The following is a 22,763-nucleotide window of genomic DNA, read 5'->3' as shown; positions in this document are numbered from 1 at the left end:
TTTTTTCCTGTTTTCCCGTGTTATCCCAGAGATAGGCAGTCTTGGTACAGGTTCTTAACATTTGAGGAGTCTACCAAAGGGAGAAGATAATCCTGGCACTTAATATTAGGTGGTATTAACTTGTTCTAATAGCAACATGACTCAGGCCCCTCAGATGCAGGAAAAATTCTTCCCTATCACATGGCCAGCTCTGCGGTTAATGGATAATCTTCAGATAAGCAGTTAGTAACCTTTTCCTATTAAACTGAAGGTATTTTCCAGAAAGGGAGAAAAAGCTCAGGTCCTTAATGTTATGTTTAATCAGGGAGCTCCTTATTTTGTTTTTCTGTTAGAGAATTAAACATGAAGGCTTTTGGGCTCCCATGAAGACCTGCTGGATGTGGGAGAAAAGAGGGGGTGCAATTCAGAAGGGAGATTTCTGGAAGGTTGTAAAAGGAAAGGGAAGGGGACTTAACCCCTTCTCAACTCCAGTTGCCACCACATATTGACTAAAAATTGCCCATGTGACAGGAATTTTTGATTCATGGACCGTTACTGATTAAGAGCAAGCTGTAACTTCAGAATCAAATGATTGAATACAAAATTATAAGATTTAGGAGTTCAGCACTTCTTGAGTTCTCTTTACTTGATGAGTGACCTTCTGTGGAAGAGAGATTTATTTCCCTCTCAGTTTTTAGCTGCATCTTTTTAAGACACTTAAATTCTTGCTTTTTTTAAAGGCCATGTTTAAAGCAAAGACACTATGTGCAGTGAGGACGTAGTTCTTAGGGTTGAAAGTAGGATGGGCTAATTGTGATGCCATTGTTTGCGGGTTGACTTCTGCCCTTACTCCAGGAAGGGTGAATAAACATCAGCCTGGCCCTGTTTGTACAAAAGGGCTGTAAAAGTAAGGCTTGCATGATGTAAGACTGTTGGGTGCTTTGAGACTGCCCTTCAGACATGTTCTTCTTGCACAGTGCTGCATATGACTGCCTATTTACAGGACACAGAGGTGGAATCTCTTTTGGCTATCCTGTGACTCCTAAGACAGTCAGCATTGCTGTTGTGTTGTCAGTATGTGGGTCATGCACAGTTTCTGATTTGTCAGATTTGTTCTCTCGAAGTGTGGAAGTGTCTGTTCGCAGAGCAGAAAGCAGACACACAAAGCGAGTGCAATGAGCCTGCCCTTTGTTGGGTGTAGGGGAAAGTAGCAGATGAATATTTCAAATCTCTGGTTTCTGTGAAATGATCATTAATGCAATAGAATGGTAGAAATCATTCTATTTTTCAGCTCTTCTGCAGTGATAATGTGCCTCCTGCTAAATTTGATAGATTATCTCACTTACCATTTTGTCAATCTTGAAACCTTTTGGAGCTTATATTGCCAATTAGTCTTAACTTGCTTATCTTAGTGCAGAAGGAACACTGCTAAAATTGCCAGGCCCTATTATCTCAAATAATTTTCTTCTTCTATTCAGTTTCACATCTTAGGTCAGTACAGAATCACAGGATGTTGTTCCATTCACTTGTGACTCTTATGGCAATATTTGTTATACTTACACATATGCTGAGCTATTTTAAGATTGGGCGTGTGTGTATACATGCATATGTAAAGTATGTTTATGTATAAATATTTATGCTAAGAAATGTATCTCTCATCTGTCATTAGAATTTAAAGCAGCAAGTTGAATATTCTGACCTTTGTAAAGCTTTCAACTAGAATGACAAACCTTTAGGCAAAGGCCACGGATATATATCTCACATACAAATTAAAATGAGATCTGGCTTTTCGGTGGCAGTTTCCAGTCCAAATCACTTAATATGTATAGGAGAACCATCAATCTGCTGCTATGCTGATAACTCTGGACTGAGCTGAGCAGTGCTTTGATGGTACTGAACAGTGCTTCGTGGTGATTTAGGTCTGGAAGAGAAGACTGCTATATCCACATGGAAAAGATGGGGAACTCATTACTCCATCACTTTGAATGTGGGTGAAACATAAAGGTTATTCCTGGTGCCTGTGGAATATTTTAAGGTCAAAATCAACTCTTGAAATTACTGGGAAGAAAATTCCATTCCTGTGGACTTGACACCCACAGTGATACTCTTGATTTCAAATTCCCATTGCTTCCCGGTGGCATCTTTGTGCACTGTAATGATTGATTTGGGGCAGGAGGCAGCAGTAGGGGCAGGTCCCCAGTACTGACTTGGGCAAAAGTGCCAGCTGCAGAACAGCTAATGCTGCTTGGGCCAATAACTGCGTTGGGCCCGATCTTCATCCAGATGTCCATTGGGCAAGTCTGTACACTCTGTGGCCACAATGCTGCACAGGGTTGTAGTGCAGGCTGGCGCTTGCCAGTGCTTCTTAGGGCTAGCATTTGGAGCAGGCTGCTGGCATCCTGCACAGCACCTGCACAGCTCTTCTCTGGACCCTGTGGGACTCTTATGGTCTGAAGATGTAATTGTCATCCCGCTTCCTTACCTCTCAGTTCAAAATGCCTACAGTAGGAGGAGTACAATGACAGAGTCTGCTGAAGTGTAGAATGATGCCACAGGTGTGTGTTGTATCCTGGGGCCTCCCAAGAAGGGGTTTGAGGAGCATTTGAAAGCAGTAGTCTTATTGCAGCACTGGAGAGGTGTTTTGGGAGGGTTTATGGGACCAGTGTCTGTATTATTTCCATAGGCCAGTCCTTGGAATACTGCTTCAGGTCTCCTTTCCTAACTGCTTGGCTTCATCCAGAAATGGGGAGAGGATACAACTAGTCTGAGTGTGTTTGGTGTACACACATAACCTGGTATGTGGGTGATCAGTGTTTGGGGGGCTGTGAACCAAATCGGGAAGTAAGCCAAATGGACAAGAATGGATCCAGCATAGCCCAGTTAGACAGCAGTGCTTAACCAGCTTTGGCCAGAAGTACACTAGCTGCACATCTGACATCTGCAGCCAGAGCTTGTTTCAAGACTTGCAGCATTAAATGCCTAGTTTGCATCAGTGCCATGTTTGGAATCAGCACACACTGACTTTTCTTTCTTCTTTCTCTTATGTCGTCACTGTTCGTATATAGCTTATCTGAATGTGTTTTATCTGCATTTTTACTTTTATGTGCTCTCTCCACTGTGTTATCACAGATAATTGAGATTTGACTTTGCAAGTGCATTAAATCTTAACCTCCTACTACTATAGCACTGAAAACTGGAAAACAGAAGCAATTGGTTGTGAATAGTTCTCTGAATCACAAAGGGTAACAGAGTTCCAGTAAATAACGTGTCTTCTCTGTTGGAGATGGTTTTGCTGCATTACTCGAACTGAAATAAGGGGAAAAAAACGTGGTTGGAGCTGGGTGAGCATTTTTCAATGAAATAGGGAGATGCAAATAGTTCTTCAGGAGTGTACTGTGGTTTTAATCCGAACTTCTGCCTGGAGAAGCCCTTGGAATCCTACTTGAAATTTCTTGTTGAGCCAATGCAAAGACTGTTAGTCTTGAAATTAGTGACTGTCACATTCTCTAACTAAAACTCACATGGTTCCCTCTTCTGACTTGTTCATCCGTAGGATTTAATACGTCTTTCTGGTGTCAATTTGGTGTTGAGACTGTTAAGCTTTAGCTATTCTTGGGTGATGCTCCCTCAAACTTATGCTAGGTCTTTTCTGCTCTTACAGAAACAATTCAGAACAGGGGACACAAGTTCCATAGATGGGCATCCTTAATTGCATTAGACAGAGCATCACCAGCAGGTCAAGGGAGCTGATCCCTCTACTCGGCAGTGATGAGACACAGCTGGATTGCTGTGTCCAGTCATGGGCTCCCCAGTACAGAAAGCACATTGACATACTCAAGTGAGTCCAGTGAAAGGCCATGATGATGGTTAAAGGTCTGGAGCATCTGATAAATGAGGAGAGACTGAGAGGGCTGGGACTGTTCAGCCTAGAGGAGGCTCAGGAGGATCTTACAAGTATGTGTAAGTTCCTAATGTGGGAGTAAAGAAGACGGAGCCAGACTGTTCTCTGCAGCACCCAGGACAAGACAAGAGGCAGTGGGCACAAATTGAAATGCAGGAAATTTTGCTTAAACATAAAGAGGAAGTGTTTTATTCTGTTTTGACTGTGGGGGTGGTTGAACACTGGAACAGGTTGACCAGAGGGGGCATGGAGTCTCCATCTTTGGATATATTCAAAACCCAACTGCACACAGTGCTGAGCAAGCTGTTCTAATTGGCCCAGTTTTGAGCAGCAAAGTTGAACTAGATGATCTCCAGAAGTGTCTTCCAACCACAGCCACAGCTGTGTTTCTAGGAACAGTAATACTGGAGTTTGAAATACACAGTGGTTTTGTTTTGGCATTTCTTTTTGTTTTGTTGGCTTTAGTTTGGGGTTTTTTACCTTTCCCATCAACTTCTGAATTTCTTTAAATAGGAAAGGCTTAATAATACCCCCTATGAAGAGACTACAAATGAATCAACTGTGTCAGGAACAGGAGTTATATATAATGGAACAGTCATTAGCAGGTCCAAATGGCGGGGAGGGGGCACTTACTTTTTAGATCACTCACTTGTGGTGGAAGGGCTCAGCCGTCAGTTCCTACTTTTGTAAAAACACAAGATAATAAGCGCTGTTAAAAATAGACTTTCAACAGCAATGAGAAATAATAGGGGCAAAATGCTCCTTTTTAATGGTTCATAAGGGTGGCATTTGACAATGTTATTAACTTGCCAAATGGCTTCAATTTGTGGGACTGAACAAGGTTTGCAGAATGGGTATTTTTAATAAATACTTTGCTGGGAGCTGATTTCCGGTTCTCTGTTCAGCAGTGGAACTTTCATGTCTCTGGAAATTATTTTTGTCAGCTGGAAAAGGTTATTTTCTGGTGAAGCCTGACCCACAGGGGTTACCCAAAAACAAACCGTCCTGAGGATTATTTTAATGAGGTATTTTTGTATTGAGTAAGTGGCTGTACTGCAGAAAGAGGATGTGCAATTAGGAGACATCAGCCTCCTTGGCTCTTCTGTTTTTTTTGGTGGGTTTTTTCTTTCAGGTCTGCAAGAAGCGAATGAGTGTACTTAATCTGTGTTGCACCTGATAAAATCACAGAAGATTTTTGAGATGGTGTTTGAGCTGTTAAAAGGCTGTGTGTTGTTCTAAGTTGTTAGTGGGACATGGTACCTGGGTATTGTTTTTGTGGAAAACAAAGAGTTCTTTGGCTTCCAAGTCCATCAGGAATCTTGACATCATCACTGTCTGGTGGGTCCTCTCCTGGCCATCAGTGGGTAGTAAGAAAGAAATCAGATGGGGTTTTCTTCAGCAGTAAAAAATCAGGTAGGGGTCATGTTTCTTCAGTTCTGACTAAATCAGTCCTGCCCATCTGTCCTGGGTTCAGCAGTAGCAGTCATGTTTCTCCTCCTTGGTAGCTGGTGCAGTGCAGTGTTTTGACTTTCGGCCTGGGAACAGAGCTGATAGCAATGTTTTGGTTTGGCCAAGGACTTTGTGAGCCTCATGCTCTGCCAGGGAGGAGGGGAAGCCAGGAGGAAGAAGAGACAGGACACCTGGCCCAAACTGACCAAAGAGTTGTTCCATACCACAGCACGTCATGCCCAGGATGTAACTGGGAGTTAGCCGGAAGGGCTGGGAGGCTGCAGGGTTGGAGGAGGTATCGGTAGGTGCTTGGTCAGGCTGGGGTGTGAGTTATCTGCCAGCTGGTGGTGAGGTGTTGTATTCTCTTCCCTTGTTATTTCCTTTATCATTATTATCATTGGTGGTAGCAGTAGTGATTTGTGTTATACCTTAGTTACTAAACTGTTCTTATCTCAACCTGTGGGAGTTTCATTCTTTTTGACTCTCCTCTCCGTCCCTCCAGGAGCAGGGGGAGGGCAAGAAGGGGGGGAAGTGAGTGAAAGAATTGCCTGACTGGGTTTAAACCACGACACCATCCTTGTGTGTTTCATCAGCAGTGCATAAAATGCTGGGAGCTAAATTAAACCTGCATTAATTTTATCCACAGGCTTTGCTCAAAGTATTAATCATTCTGTATTCTGGTATACTCCTTCTGTCTTTTCACAATAAAAAAATGCTCAGTTTTTTCTCTCCAAGTTATGCATTGAGGAATATACAATGACAAAGAAGCACTTAGCTGAGTGTCCTTGTCAGAGTGGGTTTCACTGTGTGCACAGTGGGTGCAGATGGCATTTTGGCAATTAATGCTAAGAGCCAGAGGGGCCAGTGTGCTCCTCCAGCCCTGCTAGCTTACTTGTGGGACCCAAGCTGTCATCAAAAAGCTGTTCTTAAGAAAGGGGTAATGTTTCCTTTTCATGTTTCCTTTTCATGTCTCCCATTTTTGCGGGAGGCTGGGACAAAGCTGGTTGCACCATGTCTCAGCCTTTGCGCAGGAAGTTTTGGTCAGATAATGCTGTGTTCTGGCTAAGCCAGACTGCTGTAACAAAACACAGTGATTTTGGCTGACTGTGAGGCCTCAGGCCACAGCTGCTGGGTCTGTGATGACCAGTCTGGCTGTCAGTGCTGAACACACCTGGGTTGCATTGCCCTGTATGAAGGATGCGCAAAGTGGGCTGAAACACTCCTCAGTTGATTTAATGGGTCCAGCTGCTCAGAGACAGCAACAGCTCAGGTGAATTCAGTGTCCCATGATGGCCTTGTACTGGCTTCCACCAAGAGGCTTTCCTGTTGCTTGCAAGTGCATCTTGTTAAGTTTTCATTAGGAGGCTGTATCAGAGAGCCTGAACAAAATGTGTATGTTTGTAAATAAAGCTTAAGCTATCGAAAAATTATTAAAACCACGCTGAACAGAAAGAATGCATTTCAGGGCAGAAACCCTTGCAGGAAGGATTTTCTAGTTGTTGACTGAGGCAGAAGCGAGGTCTGGACCCTCTGATAATGAGGCTTTAAATCCTGCGTGGGCTGGCACTGCAGAATCTTGGTATGTTAGCCCTTCTGCTAACTGGTTTCTCTCCTGCATTAGTGATGCTGTTGCTACAGGCCTGTATTAGCAAGGTGCATTCCTGTTGCTGTAAATAGTGCTGATGCCACAGAGACCCTTAATAGGCTGCGTATGACAAAGGATGAATTTCTAGAGTGGTCTCTGCAATCGGGCTGGCAGAACTGCTCTTAGCCCCAGTATTAGCGCCGAGAATATTAATTAGCGCTGGGAGAGCAGTTAAAACTGCTCTCAGCTTGGAAGTTGAGGCACTTCAGAGGACTGCACGTAGCTGTGACAGAAGTGCTCGGAGGTGGCTGTCATGGAGCAGTGGCATTAAACTAAAATTTGTCGGGGTGATCCCGCCCCTCTTATTCAGATGACTTTGTGGCTGCTATAGCAGTTGTTTGCGTCTAAGCCTGTGGTTTCCAAAGGTTTGTTTTTTGTATCCCTCAGCTCCTCTGCCTATCCCCCAAGTACTGCACAAGAAGGAGTTCAGACAGCTTGGGAAAAACTGCAGCAAATGCCACCAGCAGGCTGTGAAATTGACAGTAGTTACAGCTTGCGAGGCAAGCCCTGGCTGACCTGATGCTTAACTGAAAACCTTATGACCTTTTTCAAATCAAAAGACAAATCCCCCTCCTTTCAATTACTAATATCTTGTGTCTTGGAATTATGATTACCCTGTGTGTCAGGTCATGTCATAAAATGAGCTTTGGTTCCAGATATTCAATTAAAAGGCCCTCCAATTCTCTACTGATAGAACAAAAGCAAATTAACCTTTCAGTAGCATCTCCGAATGCCTTTCTCAAATCTGCCTGTGGATTCAATAACTTCTGTAGCTACACAAGTTCTGATGGTTTAAGCAGTATACCCATTTTCAGCTCTGATCTGTGCAGTTACTGTTTGTGGCCTGTCTTTCCTTGATTGACCAAGTAATATTCGTGTTTTAATTCTAGTTAATCACTTGGAACTCTTGAAGTGGAAACAGGCTTTTCTTTAGTCTGCAATCTACAAGCTCCTGGGTTTGCTTTGATAGCTGTGCAGTGTACTGCTTTCACATGCTTAGAATTGCAGTCACTTAAAAACCAATAACGGAGGGCAGTATCTACCCCTGTTATTTAGATGGTGATGATTTCAAGCAGAGATGGGGAATCAGGAAAGTCATTCCCTGCTCTGCACTTTGCACGCTGAAGGCTCCATCCTGCCATGTGCTGAGCCCTCTAGGGCCCTGATGGTTTTGCAGTAGAGTGAATGGAGTCAGCACCTTGCAGCCCTGCTCCTTGTCAAGCAGGATTGTGAGCCCTGAGAGTCACTTAACCTCTTCCTGGCTCCATTTAACCTTGTGGGTAATGACAGAGGGGGATAATCACTTCTGTGTCTCTTAGGGGAAATTTGAAGCGTGATTAACTGGTATTAGTTAAAGCATTTGAGATCACCCGTTGAGAGGTACTAAAGGAAGCTGGGGGCTGAAGGGGGAGCAGAGCTCTTCCTCATGCTGACATAGACCACAGACAGCACAAATGCCACAGTCTCACAAATCACTGGGCTTTCAGATCTCCTTCACAGGGTTGGCTGGGACTTTGCTCTGAAAATAGTGACAGTTCAAGTTAGTGTATTTGGTGTGGAAACAGTTTGCAACATTAAAATATGCATGTTTAAGCATGTACACTGCTTTGTTACTTCACTTACCTGATTTTATTACGTACAAGATGCTAAAAGTACACACAGAAACAACATTGGTGGGGTTATACATCATTACATATTAATGATGGGCAGAAAGTATAAGGTAGTGATTTGTGAAGTCAAAATGCCTGATCTGAAATGTCTTAGAGCCATTTTAGTTGGAATTCTCTGGTTAGGGTCAGCAGGGGCTGTCGTCCTTGCTTGACCTGTGGGGCAGTGCTGGCATGCTGCAGCTCCAGGTTCCTCAGGAGATGGTGATACAGTAACAGCAAACCATATCACCTCTGTAGCAGTTTCAGCTCAGCAATGTGAGTCAAGGACAGGTTGCTTGGATCATGTGGAGAACCACTGCATAAAAGCACCTTTTTTAGAAAACCATTTCCTCTCAGACTAAAAATTCCTGGTGATGGGGAATTTGAATTTCCTGCCTGATTTGACTGGCTTCAGCATGCAGGTAGCTTCGGAGGTTACTTAGCCTTTGGCACCCAGCTTAAATAGCTTGTTTTAATAAAAGGTAGACTTTTCTCACTATCACTTCCTAATCTTTGGATTTAAGCTACTGACACACTGAGCTTCCTGCATGAAACGCCCCTACCAGTCCTGTTACTTTTCTTAAAGGCCTTCTGAGCGCACTGCAGTTTGAACTCGATTTGTGGAACAAGAACTGCAGACAGCATTTGGAAGTGCTATGCATAGAGGCTCTCTCCACAGAATTGTAGAATCATAGAATAGTTAGGGTTGCAAAGGACCTTAAGATCATCTAGTTCCAACCCCCTTGCCACGGGCAGGGACACCTCGAACTAAACCATGTCACCCAAGGCTCTGTCCAGCGTGGCCTTGAACACCACCAGGGATGGAGCATTCACAACTTCCTTGGGCACCCCATTCCAGTGCCTCACCACCCTTACAGTAAAGAACTTCTTCCTTATATCCAATCTAAACTTCCCCTGTTGAAGTTTTAACCTGTTACCCCTTGTCCTATCACTATAGTCCCTAATGAATAGTCCCTCCCCAGCATCCCTATAGCCTATAGCCATACCTACCTCATCTTTTCATTTATATATTCAGTGAAGTTCCTTTTGACAACTCTATCATTTTCTTTGAAGGCTGTATTTCTAGTATTGTGTGGTTTTCTTTTGCTTCTAATACATTTAAACCCCCTTATATACTTAAAACATCGTTATTACATCTGCTGACTGTAGGTACTGCTTTGATGCCCATTTTGCTTCCTTTATCTATTTTGTACAAGTTGTTCGCTTTTGATTTATATTCATTAAAAACAGCTTCACCTTTCTTCTATGTGCTATGCTAATAACAGCTTCAACTCTTCTAAGAAAACTGAATTAACCTTGTACTGTTCAGCTGTAGAGAGGTTATATTATATCATTGGACTTTGTAGTTTCAAATTAAAGAAAGAAGTAACTTAAAGGACTTTTTTCATATGTAAGCAAGTAGAAACCTGTGTTTGTTGGAAAGAGAAGTTGATTCCTTTAGGCAATTCTGAAAATTTCATACAATTTTGTTTTAAATGTAATAAGGTGACTGTTGTCCAAACACGGTGCATCTCTTTCATGCACTACTCTGGAGGCACCTTTATAATTGCCATCTGGTCCTAATACTTTTGTACACTGAAATTTTAAGAGTCTGTATGTTTTTGGTTTGACTCACTGTCATTGCTAAACAATTCACTTGGTTAAAAAAAAACCCTGTCCAATCAAAATTTCTCCATTTGATTGTAAAAAGATATGTAGGTTATTCACTTGATTGTTCCATTGCTTTGAAATCCTCTTTGCATCCCTTTGGCATCCCATGGGATCCTGCAATTATGGGAAACATTTACAATTCTGAATACAGGATATTATTTCTGTGGATTTATTGAATGGCTACCGCAGCATATACTTGATTACTCTTATGTTAGGGGCAATGTGCACTTGGTTTTTAATACCAGCTCCATGTCTGTCTTACCTTACCTGACAAATGGGTTTATTTTGTTTTTCCCTCAGTCTGTTTGCTTTTCATTTTTTTTCACTAGTTGAGGAGATGTGAGCACTTAAGTTTTTCTGTTTCCCCATGTGATGTCTCCGATTTCCATCATGTATACAAATGGTTTGTGGCATCATCTTGGAAACCACATCCAGCTCAGCCCTGCAGTTCTTTATTTCTTTACAGTTGTCAAAACAGTGTTTCCATGAGGATAAAGCCAGCTTCTGTACTGGCCTCTCCAGCACCTTCCTGTGCCCAAACCAATGCTGGTCATTGGTTCTTTCCTCAAAGACACCCAGAGAAGATGCTGCATTGCGTGATTGCTCTTGCTATCAGTAAATTCAGTCCACAGAAAATAAGTGGGGCTACATATTTTCCATCAGTTCATCTCCCAAAAGACCCACTAGCTTTCCTTTAAATGCTTTTCTAATTAGAAGAGATTTAATCGGATTCCCTTCCCCTGTCAGTGATAACGGGTCTAAGTGAAGCCTGCTTTTTTGCTTTCTCTTACCTGCTGTTCAGCAGCCCTTCCTCTTGAATTTTTACCCACAGGAACCATATTTTTCATGTAGTGGGTCAGTCAAAACCTACTTGGTTTTCAGGGTGAGGAATGTGCTGGTACTGCAGTGTGCCTTCCAAGCCCTTACCAGCTTCACAGCATGAGTGGTGTAAAAAAGAAAATAAAAAAAAAAAAGCCCTGTAGAAAATACTGGGTTCAAGTGAATTTTAAATTTGTAGTGCAAAGGCAAAGAGAACTTAGAATGCCTCTACTGCAGGTGTTCTCATGTTTCCATGGACCTGTGATTTAGGCAGGCAGATCTCATCCTCCAGCAGGTTTCAGTGGTCAGGCGGGGCAGATACCACCACGAGCTGCATGGGAGCACCTCCAGAGTGCAAGATTTTTAGTAGAGAGACAAGAATGTCTGGCCAGAGCTGTAATAAAGCTGTATCGTTTGCTGATTGGGAATGGAGAATGGCCTTAACACATGCTACTGCATGTGCATTATATGTCAAGCTCTCTTGATTTTCTGCTAGTTGATGCAAGAGTGTTTCTGCATTAGAAACTGAAGTTAGCTTGAAATTTGAGGAGGTGATTAGAGGTCTTAAGTAACGGTGCTGGGTTGCTGTGGAAAGGCTGGATGTTCCAGGAGCAGGTTCTTTCAGATTTCTCAAGTCAGGCACAGGAAATTACTGTTAAGTTCACATCTGCTGCTAACCCTGTTGAGATCAAATTTGACTATGATGTAAAAAAACGAAGAAAGAAAATGGGTAAAGCAAAGCCCTGCACCTACATTAGAAGGCTCTGCTCCCAGATGTACTACTTCCATTGCTGCTCAATTGGAAGTCCACCTCTTGGCCCTGTTGGAGGCTTGCGTGCTACTATAGCACCCAAATTATTCAACTAAATTAAATGGGATATATCCTCTGCCTTTTTTAGTCCTTAGTGACATACTGCCCTATAAATACTAGTGAGAACAGGCAGGACCCTTGGATTCTTGACACCTTACCACACCTTCATGCCACCAGTTTAATCTCTCTCTGTTGCAGCCTATCTGGAAAACAGTTTATAAGGAGCCTGCACTCTTCCTATCCTCATGTACAGTGCTCGGTACATTTCCTTTCCTTGCACTTTCAAATCTGGAAGATAGTGTTAACACTTAAAATAAATGTGTGATAGTGGGTGAGAAGAGGGAATGGGGAGAACAAGTTTTCCGTCTGTCAAAATGAAGACATCAACCTCTGCTTTTAGTTTTTTTGGCATGAGCGCTTTAAATAGAATGACTGCGTTGGGTGACTTCCAAGTGTTTGCTGCATTTGGCAACCCTTCTAAGTTGTAACAGATGAAGTTCTGCTATTCCATATGATGTGCTTCTTCCCCCTTTCCCGGTGACTCCTTGAAACTCCTTGGGAATTCAAGCTTAGCGTCCACATCTGTTCCATAGATGGATGTCCAAGGCTAACAAAATGCCTACTGGACTTGGAGTCAGCTCTGCCAAAAGCCATATGGGTTGTGTTTTAGTTTTGCAAGCACAGTGCAGTAAAGAAAGGAGGTTGGGCCATGGGAGAAGTGAGGGGAGGAGGGATGAACCTCAGATCAGTAAATGAAGGTAACTTTTTGTCATTTTGATTTAGAGTAGGAAGATGATCTCAGAGAAGAGGAAAAAAAAGCTTTGAGCATAAGTTACTTTATCCATTGTTTTTGAACTACATGGTATTCCTCTCCTCTGTGTGGTGGTATTGACCACGACCTAAAAGCATGTTTGGTTTTGCCTACCTTTTCCAAAATGCATTAACAGTCTAGATATCTGGATGCTTCCTTTGGCCTTACAAGATGTGCGTCTTTGCTGAGAACCATGCTCAAAGCCCTTCTTGATGCCACCTATTGAACAACATACAGCAATGTGCAGTGGTGACTCACTAGGGTGGAAGGGATGTTGAGCAGCTGCTGATGCTTCTCTGTGCTGGTTTCTTACCAGTCATCTGCTGGCCCCTATAACTTGGCAGTTTGCATTTTTAATAGCCATCGGGCTTCTCTGTGTCTGAAAGAATATGCCTGCTGTTTGTCAAATCATGTTCTGATTTTCTTGAAGAGTGGTTCATGGAGAGATCTCACCTGCTGCAATGTTAGTGGGGGCTTGGAGAGAGGGTTTACTGAATTCCCCATCCTTGGCACATCCAGCACCCATAAGGTGGGAAATACATCAACTGGTGTATCATGAAGGTATTAGGGAGGAGTAAGAAGACTGAAGTCTCAAGTTTCTCTTGAAATGTCTTTTATTGAGGGTTCAAGAGTCACCATTTTGTAAAAATCTAAAATTCAAGCTCAAGATCATAAGCAGAAAGGGGAACCTGTAAGGTTTAAGTTTTTAGGAGCCTTTATGTTTTAGTGTAACAGTTGGAAGTGCTTTCCAGTAAACTACAGCATGTAGATTAGAACAAGTGTTCTTGTTTTAGGGGTGCCTGATTTTTTTTTTTTTTTTTTGTGTGTGTGTGTGTCTTTGGAATTCTTTTTAGATGTTGTCACCAGTTCTGATTTATTTGCGTAGAGCAGTGTTAACAAATCAACCAAGGCAGTAACCCTATGGTATAGGAGATTATCCAAGTTGAGTCAAGAGGCAGGCTTGAAACCCGAAGGCTTTTCAGTATTAGGCAGATTGGACAGGCAAGTGGCAAGAGAGAAAAGGGGTCACTGAAATGGGCTGATGGATATGGCAGCAGCCTGGAATCCTAGCCATCTCTTCTTCCTCTTCCTCCTTTTCTTTCTTGACCATTTTCTCCCAGGCAAATGCTGAACAAATCAACCAAGTTAATGGTATGCAAGTTGTAGAGGACCTGCACTATCTCCCACTGAAACACAGCTGCCATTGTGATAGACTGCCATTTTACGGTGTAGAGTTTAAAGCCAGTAAGATGGATTTGCAGAAGTGCCTCGGTTTCCCAGGAAATGTCCCTTTGACTTTCCGGTATTCTTAGTTACTGCATAGATTCTCAGTGTATTTATATACATGTGTCATTGCAGTGCTTTCAAAATCCTATTCTGAAGAAAAGAATGCTCTCAAATTCAAAGCACTGCATGTAAGCAATGAAATAGTGTTTTATTGAAGATGAAAGGGGTGTGCAATGTTTATGCACAGATATGCTTCCCTTGTTAGCTGAAAGAGTGAGAGCAGTTTATGAGAGTGTGTGGCTGTGAGCCTCTTAAGGGCATTTGTTCAGTACTGACTCAAAAGTAACACAGCCACTTGTTCATCGTTGTAAAATACTGGTAAACAACAGTAGCATGATCTGTAATTGGAGCAACTCATCTGTGTTCTGTTTTGTTCCTATCCAAAAATAACAGAATGAGCTTTATTGCCTTTGCTAGTGTTATACAGGCTTGACTGAAGTGTGTCCATTCCTTTTTAACCTGGATGTCAGCAAAAAAATAGTGTACCGAGTTCCTACTTCAGAGCAACCTCCTTATGCTGTGTTTGGAAAAAGCAATTTGTTACGCATATGCAGGCACTTTCCTTTTCAAAGCCTTACTTAGTATAGATATTTTGAGAGTAGTTTAGATTAATCATGGACAGTAGACATTGCTAAGAGCACTCACATCTGAGTTCTGAATCAAGAAAGCATTTTGTTCCCCTTCACACACAACGTTGTGGGGTTCTGGTGTACTGTGGGATTCTTGTGTACTGTGGGGTTCTTGTGTGCTGTGTCTTTAAAGCTTTTCTGGGGTTGCCCATTTGTGGTGAACAGGAGGAAGGTCTCCAGGAAGGCCAGCAGCATTCAGCCTAACCTTGGACTGGACCTCTGTTCTTTGCAGTGGAAAATGTATAGCTTGTTGGACTTGCTTCTCTTCCCCTCCCTTGATGGCTTGGCTCTAACACAGGCAATTCCCAATCACTTCTAAATGCTCCCAGCAACTTCCTTTCCAACTTCCAGCCTCCTCCTCTTCACAATTGTGCTGTCTTTATTCCTATGTCCAAATGTAGCTCGTACCTGTGGCAACAGCAGTAATAACCTACGTGGTAATACCCATGAGGAGGTACAGCAACAGGGAAATAGTTTGTCTGTTTTTTGGTTAGCGATCTTAAAATGCTCTTAAGGGCCTGGCAATAGAGAAGAGCTCCCTGCGCTGTGGTCCATGTACGGTTTGTTGTGTAACTGTAAGTATATACTTAAACTGCTTGAAGTCAGAGGGATTTTAAACACGTGCTTAAATTCATGTGGCTGACACATGGTCTACAGATGCCTTGTCCCACTCTTCCCATAACTGGAGAACTTTTGTCTAGAATTATTCTTAATACAAATTCTCCACTAGTTCACCTTGTGTCTTGAGTTTGTCCCAGTATCTTATTCACAACTAATGTTTATGCTGTTTTTTCTTCCTGTGTCAAACAGGGTGTCCCCACTGTAAAAATGCCATTCCACATTTTACAACTGCTGCTGAAGTCTTTAAAGAAGATCGAAAGGTACTTGCTGTTAATTATTTCTGAGATACTTAAGAATGTTTTCCAGAATTTGTACTTCATAGGCTTTGCTTATTGATAAGGTGGTAGGTTTGCAGATGACATTGCTGTTACACTAATAGAAATGTATGTGCAGCTTAGGGATTGCTGGGTTACGCTTTTAACCTATTCTGCTTTCTTTAATTTATTGTCTTTTCTGTGTAATTCTTTGTATAAGAATCCTTTTCTATGAAGTGAAACACATTCTTTGTTATTGAAAGGTTAATAAAAGATAATTTACATCGTTTCCATTCCCCTTCAACTTTTGCCAGCTGTTGGGGTGCATGTGGAGAAACCATAGGTTGTGTGACAGTCCTGAAGACCTCATCTAATCATATAATTAATCTTTGCTTGCATAGCATAAATATGATATGTTTCTGTAAGTTGGCTGTCTTGAGTCCACGATGTTGGGCCCTTCTAGGACCCTTGTGCTTCTGTCTTGAAAATACATATGACGGCTGAAGCTCACCAGTTATTTTCCTTGCAGCAGCTGAACTATTTTAACTGAATGCATGCGTATCTGGGGTTTAAAAATAAAAATCCAAACACCTCAGCCACTGGATTTAACCAGATAATGAACTACAGACCTTCTTATTGTCTTGGAGTGAACTGTATTTCATTCCAGTCTCCGAATTTGTTCCAGCTTCACGATTGGTTTGTGTTTGAATGTGGCATGGAAAAAATTTGGCAATTTAATAGGGAAATTGCTCTCTACAGCTTACTCAGCAGGGGAAGTGGAGAGGGAGGTGTTGAGCTCTTCTCTGCAACCCTGGTATCCAGTGGCAGGATGAGTGAGAAGGGTTTAAAGCTGCACCAGGGGAGGTTCAGGAAGTCTTTCTTTACTGAAAGGGTGGTCAAACGCTGGAACAGGCTTCCTGGAGAGGTGGTTGATGCCCCAAGGCCATCAGTGCTTAAGAGGCATTTGGACAATGCCATTAACAACATGCTTTAACTTTTGGTCAGCCCTGAATTGGTCGGGCAGCTGGACTAGATGATCGTTGTAGATTCCTTCCAACTGAAACAGTGTTCTATTCTACATTCTATTCTAAAGGAAGAGATAATTCTGTAACAGTTACACCCCTATTAATCTGCCTGCTACCATAACAGAAGAATGTGTCATGTTTGTTTGTTTTTTTTCTTTTTCCTATTATCTTTTCTGTAACTCGTAGAAGATGCATCAGATTGTAAAGAAATAATTCTTTTATCATTGACTGCATAAAATTGGAAGTCCATGACTTATGCCCTCTGGCATATAAAAGGTTCAGAGGCATTCAGCTCTTGGTTTTCTTACTGCTATAAATTTGTGTGCTCAGATGCCTTTGAGTTACTTGTTTGTTTCCAAGATCTTTGAGAAAGTATCCTTGTTTTCCCACTTTTCTGGTCATTGCCAATGAAGCCTCTCTTTCCTAAACTCATTAATATTTCAGTCAGAGTCGGCGAAGCAAATGTACCAGTATGCAACTTGCTTATTAGAGCCCCAGGATGTATTAACAAGCAATCTGAATCATGGCACAGTTTATTGGACATGGTGGTGGTGGTAAACAAAGGCTTGTGAAGCTTTTAGTTCAGGTTATGAAGCGCTGTGAAGCTTTCAGTTCAGGTTATGAAGGGACTCCCAAGAGCAGAGCAGTGATTGACAGTTGCATCTCTTGACTTCAGTTTAAGGCTGAAGTAAGGAGATATAAAATGTAATGAGTTGGAACAGGAGAGCCATCAGGGAATATTAAGGCTGGTACAGTTTTAAAGAGGTGTGTGCAGTTAGGGAAAACGGTGTTATTCCACCCCAGTGACTTATGAAAGTGCCAGGGATTGATTATCTGGGGAACACTATTTTAATTGTGTGCAGCTATAACCTGCCAAGGTGCTTCTTGCTGCCAGTTTGTGCCATTGTGGAAAAGAAAATAAACCTGTTAAGACTGCAGAAGAGCACATGGCTGTTCTTGCAGGCAGCACTGGGCATATTCCCATGTTTCAAACTGGACTGACCCTTCAGACTAATTCATAGTTCTGTAGAGTTTCAAACTTCAATAAAATTACTGCTTAAGAGGAAAGAGATATTTCTTCTTCCAAAACCAGGGAAAGGTTACTAATTTTTATTTTTAGTCATGATGGTTTGGGTGGGTTTTGTTTTTTTTGTTTTTTCCTCTGGAAAAAGGTTTGTTCACTTTAACAGAATATGGTAGCATTTATACTGTATCTTCTTTTCAGTAGAGGTGGTCCTTTAATTAAGCATTCAATTCTGCAGAAGCCAAAGAACAAGCAAAAAGCATTCCAGCCTGGAACTGGTTATAAATGGTATCTTGAAAGGTATCCTTTAGGAGACTTCGAGTCTTTACATCGGAATTTTGAAGATGAGCAGAGCTTGAAGCTGTTAAATACATGTCTTTGACTCTACAGGTTCACTCCAAGGGGGTGGTTTTGGCACAGAAGCCTCCTCCTGCCTTGGGCTGTGTGTAATGCTGTGCACGTTTTCATCATCTGCACAGCTGGAGTTTAGAAACACAGCGCTCAGAACATTGGTCCCAAATGTCAGTTCTTGTTGGCCGCATCACTGCTGGTTGTTTTAGCAGAAATCCCAAGCCTGCTTGCTTGCCTAGGGCAGTCGTGTGGCTGTAGCAAAACATGGCTCTGGGTGTAACCCAAAAACCAGAGCCCCTGTGTCTTTCCATGTGCCTGGAGAAATAAGTAAGACCAGATCATTGGAGAAGCTAGTCCCGTGAAGCAGTTAGGATATTGCTTTCAGTTATTTAAAAAGAAAAAAAGAACAAGGGAAGAAAGACCCATCTGGAACATCCTTGCTTTGGAGCACTGTGGTCTTTGCACAGCTGCCAGCGGAATGCCTTTGGCCTGTGCTCCACAGCTTAAGTTTTGGCAATGACCAGTGTATGTCAGAAAACTCAAATGTGAGGATCGTCACTCCGCTGAACAGATTGAAGAGCAGGAAGGTATGTTCACTGACTGCTTCAGAGACTCTTGAAAGGGAACCAGCTAAATCTTAAAAAAAAAAAACCCTGCATTCTGCCTTTTGGCTGATCCTAAAGTTCAGCTTGAAGGAACCAATTTGTGATGCTCCAGCTTGGATTTGCTGAGGGAGAACTCTTGACTTCTCAAGGCCTCTCAGAAACAAATCTCTGGAACAGCCCCCAGAGGGGCTGCTGTTTGACCAATCTTCTCTATTTCCTCAGAAGACTGTTCCTGTACAAATGCACTGACCCAAATCAGAGCACTGCAACTGGGTTCTAGTGAGTTTGTACAGAAACAGCTGTGGCAGAGATTGCTGGAAAGGGTGCAGCTGATGGGGTGAGTTGGGGAGCTGCAAGACAGCAGTGAAACTGGTGAGTCCTCAATGTGTATTGCAAAACACGGGTTGAACTGTGGTTGAAAATCGTCATACCAAGCAAATCAGTGTACAGAGTTATCCAGATGAGTTAAAATTTTAGTTTGGCCAAAAATTTGATCCCTATTTGCTTAAAAAAAGCACGTGTTGAGTTTCTTTTAATTAGGGTCATTAAATATGGTGACGCTAGCACTGTACATTATGGTGCCTACTAATGAGTCTTCCCTTTGCAATAGGCCTGCTTTGAGAACAGTTGATGAATTGCAGCTATGATAATGCTGCTGTGGCACATCAGAGCAGCTAATAATGGATCTTCCATTTGCAAGGCCTTTCACATTGAGAACAGTAGCTGCATTGCAACAAGCTTTAGCAAGCCAGCTCATAAGTGCATTAGGGTCCAGAACAAGTAATATAAATAGAAACCTATGGAGTAATCATGGAGAAGAATGTACATTTGTCTTATTCATAGTTACTTTTAAGACATTTGGCAACTATGCTTTTTGGGGTTTTTTTTGTAATAATCAGGTACGTGTCATCTGGAATTGACTGTACTGTAAAAATGTTGCTTGAAAGCATTCTTTTCTGTGCTGCGATTTTAACTTTTTTAAGCTGATCATGTATCATTCTTCTCAAATCAATATTCAGTTAGTTATTCATTTCCATTTTCATAACAAAAGTCAATGTTAGCTCCAGCAGAGATGTATTTCCTTGAATCAACAAACCAGTGTGTGCAGTACATATTTTAACAGGAGAGTAACTAGGATCACGGGGAATTTTTACTGTATCATCATATGGTGACTGGGAGAGAAACTGTTAATATGAAGAAGGTTTAAGAATGGAAAGGAGGAGTTACCTTGGAAGGTCAAGGGATCCCACTTTCAATTTTCTGCACATCTATTTGAACCATTGGATGTAATTTTGTTTCTTACCTGCAAGATCCCTCCAGAACAAAAAGTTGTTTCGTAATTCTGTTGGAAGGTAACTGTGATTCCTGATGTATGATTAGATGACACTGCAAGTTGTTCTTTTTCCTTCTCACATTTTCGCAGCAAAAAAAATCAGGCATCATCTGTCTGTTACAGTTGAGGCACACAGAGATCAATGGTCATATTTTCCGCATAGCTCCACTTCTATTTAAGCATCTAAATGAAAAGTTTCAATTTTTGCAACAGCTTGGTGTTTTTAATCAGACCACTTCATCTGAACAATATGCCATGTGCTGTTTCCTTTCTTAAGAGCTCTTCAGAGCTGGTCATGCATTGCTCATGTTCTGATGCATGCAGAGTGAAGTTTGCAACTCCATAGTTAAGCTCCCTCTTCTTTGGTAAAACCATGAAATGTTGGTGTGAGACTTCCTTTTTCAGATAAAGGTATTTCCCAGTTCCAGATGTTGGTAGATGTGATAAACTATACCAACTATGGAGAAATGAGTACTAATCTGGCTTTTTTTTTTTAATTTTCATTATTCTGATGTATACTTGTTATGTATACTAACCTGGTATTATTATCAGCTGCATACCAGTTATGAAGAACTACCAATACAGTTAGAAAGCTGGGTGTACTCCAGGTAATTTTCTCTGGAGTCCACATTCTCTGATTGACTATCTTTTCATTTGATAACTATTCTATTCCTGGTACAGCTACTGAACAGGATGGTGATAAACCTGAACAGCCTCTGGAGAGAGAACTTGTATATAATGATGTATTGTCAATATCTAAGGGAGTGCTGATTTGTGTTATGGAGAATCCATAACCCCATGGAGTTTTCTGCATGTTGCAGATACAGCACTTTTTTTTTTCTTCCTGAATTGTTTTTTTCAGTGTTTTTTTTTTCCCTCTGGTTAGAGGAAAGTTTGGAAAACTGAAGAAATTACATTTTGGCCCTAACAATCAAAATCTCTATAAATCAATCTTGTCTTCCGAAAGCTGCCATGCTGAGGTTTTCCATAGTGGATATACACACATTTTAGCCCAGCCTTAGGAGAGTTTCTTGTTCTCACAGATTTTTAAAGGTGGTAATGGTTGGACTTGGTGATCTTAAAAGGTCTTTTCCAACCTAGTTGATTCTATGATTGTTTCCCTTGTGATGAGGGGAATTCATGAAGGTGATGCCGAGTGTCTTGGCTTCGGGATATATATCAGGGATGTTTTATATTTAATCTGTTTAATCTTGTTTTATGTTTAATTCTGCTTGAATAAAGATAGTGTTTTTACAAGACAAAGCATATAGGTCTTGCTAACCTCTGCTTTCCCATGAACTTCCATGTAACTTGGAATACTGATAGTTGAATATGAATATAATTTCTGAGAGTAATATTCTCCACAAGTCTTTAACTACATTTTGGTAGAATTTTTTTTTAGTTGTTATATTTTCTGACTTGATTTCCTTCTTTAGTGATGCAGAAAATGTGATCATTGCGAAGAAGATTGAGAATGAGAGGAAAACCTCCCTGCAATGTATCACTGCTTGCCTAAGCCAGGACTCAAGCGAAACCAGTCTTCTTGTGGGCTACATCTTTTTATGTGCATCCTTTCAGTATAGTCATGAATTAATTCACCCTAACTGAAAACTGCTGGAGGACACTCCTCTACCAGAAATTTATTTTAACATTTGTGGTCCATGAAAATGCAAACAGAATAAAGAAAAGGGCATTGGAGCTGTTTATTGAAATTCTGGTATTTCTTGGAGTTCGGCTATCTGAAGTTGATAGAATTGAGATTAGAATTGGTCCTCAGTCCAGAAGTGCATTTTGCTACAAGTGTTTTTCAGCATTACTTTTCTCATCTTGCAGTGCACTATGTTTGATCTTATGCTGTGAGACAGGCAAGACAATTAGGACCATGGTAATGAGTGCATAGAGATGGTAGCAACCTCTATATTTAGGCTGCCTTAACATTTCCACTCTAAAGTAATCACTCAAGCTCTCCTAAGTACTCTTACTCAGCTACTGTTGGCAGCAGGCATTTGAAATGCAGCTTCAGATACAGTCTTGGAAGTTAGATGTCTCTATGAAATTTTGCTCATGTCTGTATGAGTTACAAGGCTTTTGAAAACTGCTGTTCCTCTTCTCTTACTGGCTGTAAGAATCTACGTTCTGAAGAACTGGGCTCAAAAACAACATTTGCAGGAGCAGTGGGTGGCATGTCCATGGGGCTGTGTGGGAGCTTGCATCAGGAGCATTTCAGAGAATGACAAGACCATGGACACATCCTCCAAACACTACTCCAGTTGTACATGTCCCTCACCTATTAGACCTATTAGATTAGGAGTAGCATTAGGCTAATGTGACTGTTGTGGCCAGACTTAGCCTGGGATCTTTGTGCATTACTTCAGTGTACAACAGATGCACAGATGGACCAGCTTAGATTTCCATGTGCTCTAGAGGAGAGCTGTATCTCAAGCAGACTACTGAGCATTTTTTTCAGAAGTACCTCCTTATAGTTCATCAGTCATCTGTGAGCTAAACAACATTAACAGAGAGGCTTACGGCATTTCATTCCTCTGCTGCACCTTCTCCTTACTGGGGTCTATTCAAACAAAAGCCTTTTGTAAATGAAATAGGATTCTTTAGTCCAATCAAAGCCAGTCTAGATGTTTCCAGAGTGATACAGATAAGGAAGGCTTCTCTTCCTTCCAATGTTCTAATTTTCTTAATATCCAAGATGCTGTCTAAGAACAGATGGGTCATCAGCCACAACAGTTTCATGCCTCAGACCAGCTACTAATATCTGGATGAGTGCACATATACCTTCCCCTTTTTCTGGCTGTAATCTCTCCCTGTGTGATATTTAAAGCAGTGAGAAACAGTTTTATTTATTTTTCCTGTTTTCAGGGAACCAGGACTTCCAAGTATTCTT

At 41.6% G+C, this 22,763-nt stretch overlaps 1 protein-coding gene across 2 annotated transcripts in view; it reads left to right on the top strand.

Annotated features, from left to right (window-relative positions):
- The window catches only part of PDIA5 (protein disulfide isomerase family A member 5), a 104,191-nt gene that overhangs the window by 75,091 nt on the left and 6,337 nt on the right, over window positions 1–22,763 (top strand). The window contains exon 15 of one of the 2 annotated variants that reach the window (XM_062607083.1): window positions 15,462–15,532. The exons of the other annotated variant lie outside the window; for it this stretch is intronic. Within the exon in view, the coding sequence (XP_062463067.1) occupies window positions 15,462–15,532 (71 nt within the window). The remainder of the gene's footprint in view (window positions 1–15,461; window positions 15,533–22,763) is intronic. 2 annotated transcript variants of the gene reach the window in all.

The sequence above is a fragment of the Pezoporus occidentalis genome, unplaced genomic scaffold (genome assembly GCF_034315485.1).
Source record: "Pezoporus occidentalis ecotype Australia unplaced genomic scaffold, CSIRO_AGI_Poc_V1 ctg12, whole genome shotgun sequence".
NCBI classification, from domain to species: Eukaryota; Metazoa; Chordata; class Aves; order Psittaciformes; family Psittacidae; genus Pezoporus; species Pezoporus occidentalis.
This window is presented reverse-complemented; position numbering and strand designations above follow the sequence as displayed.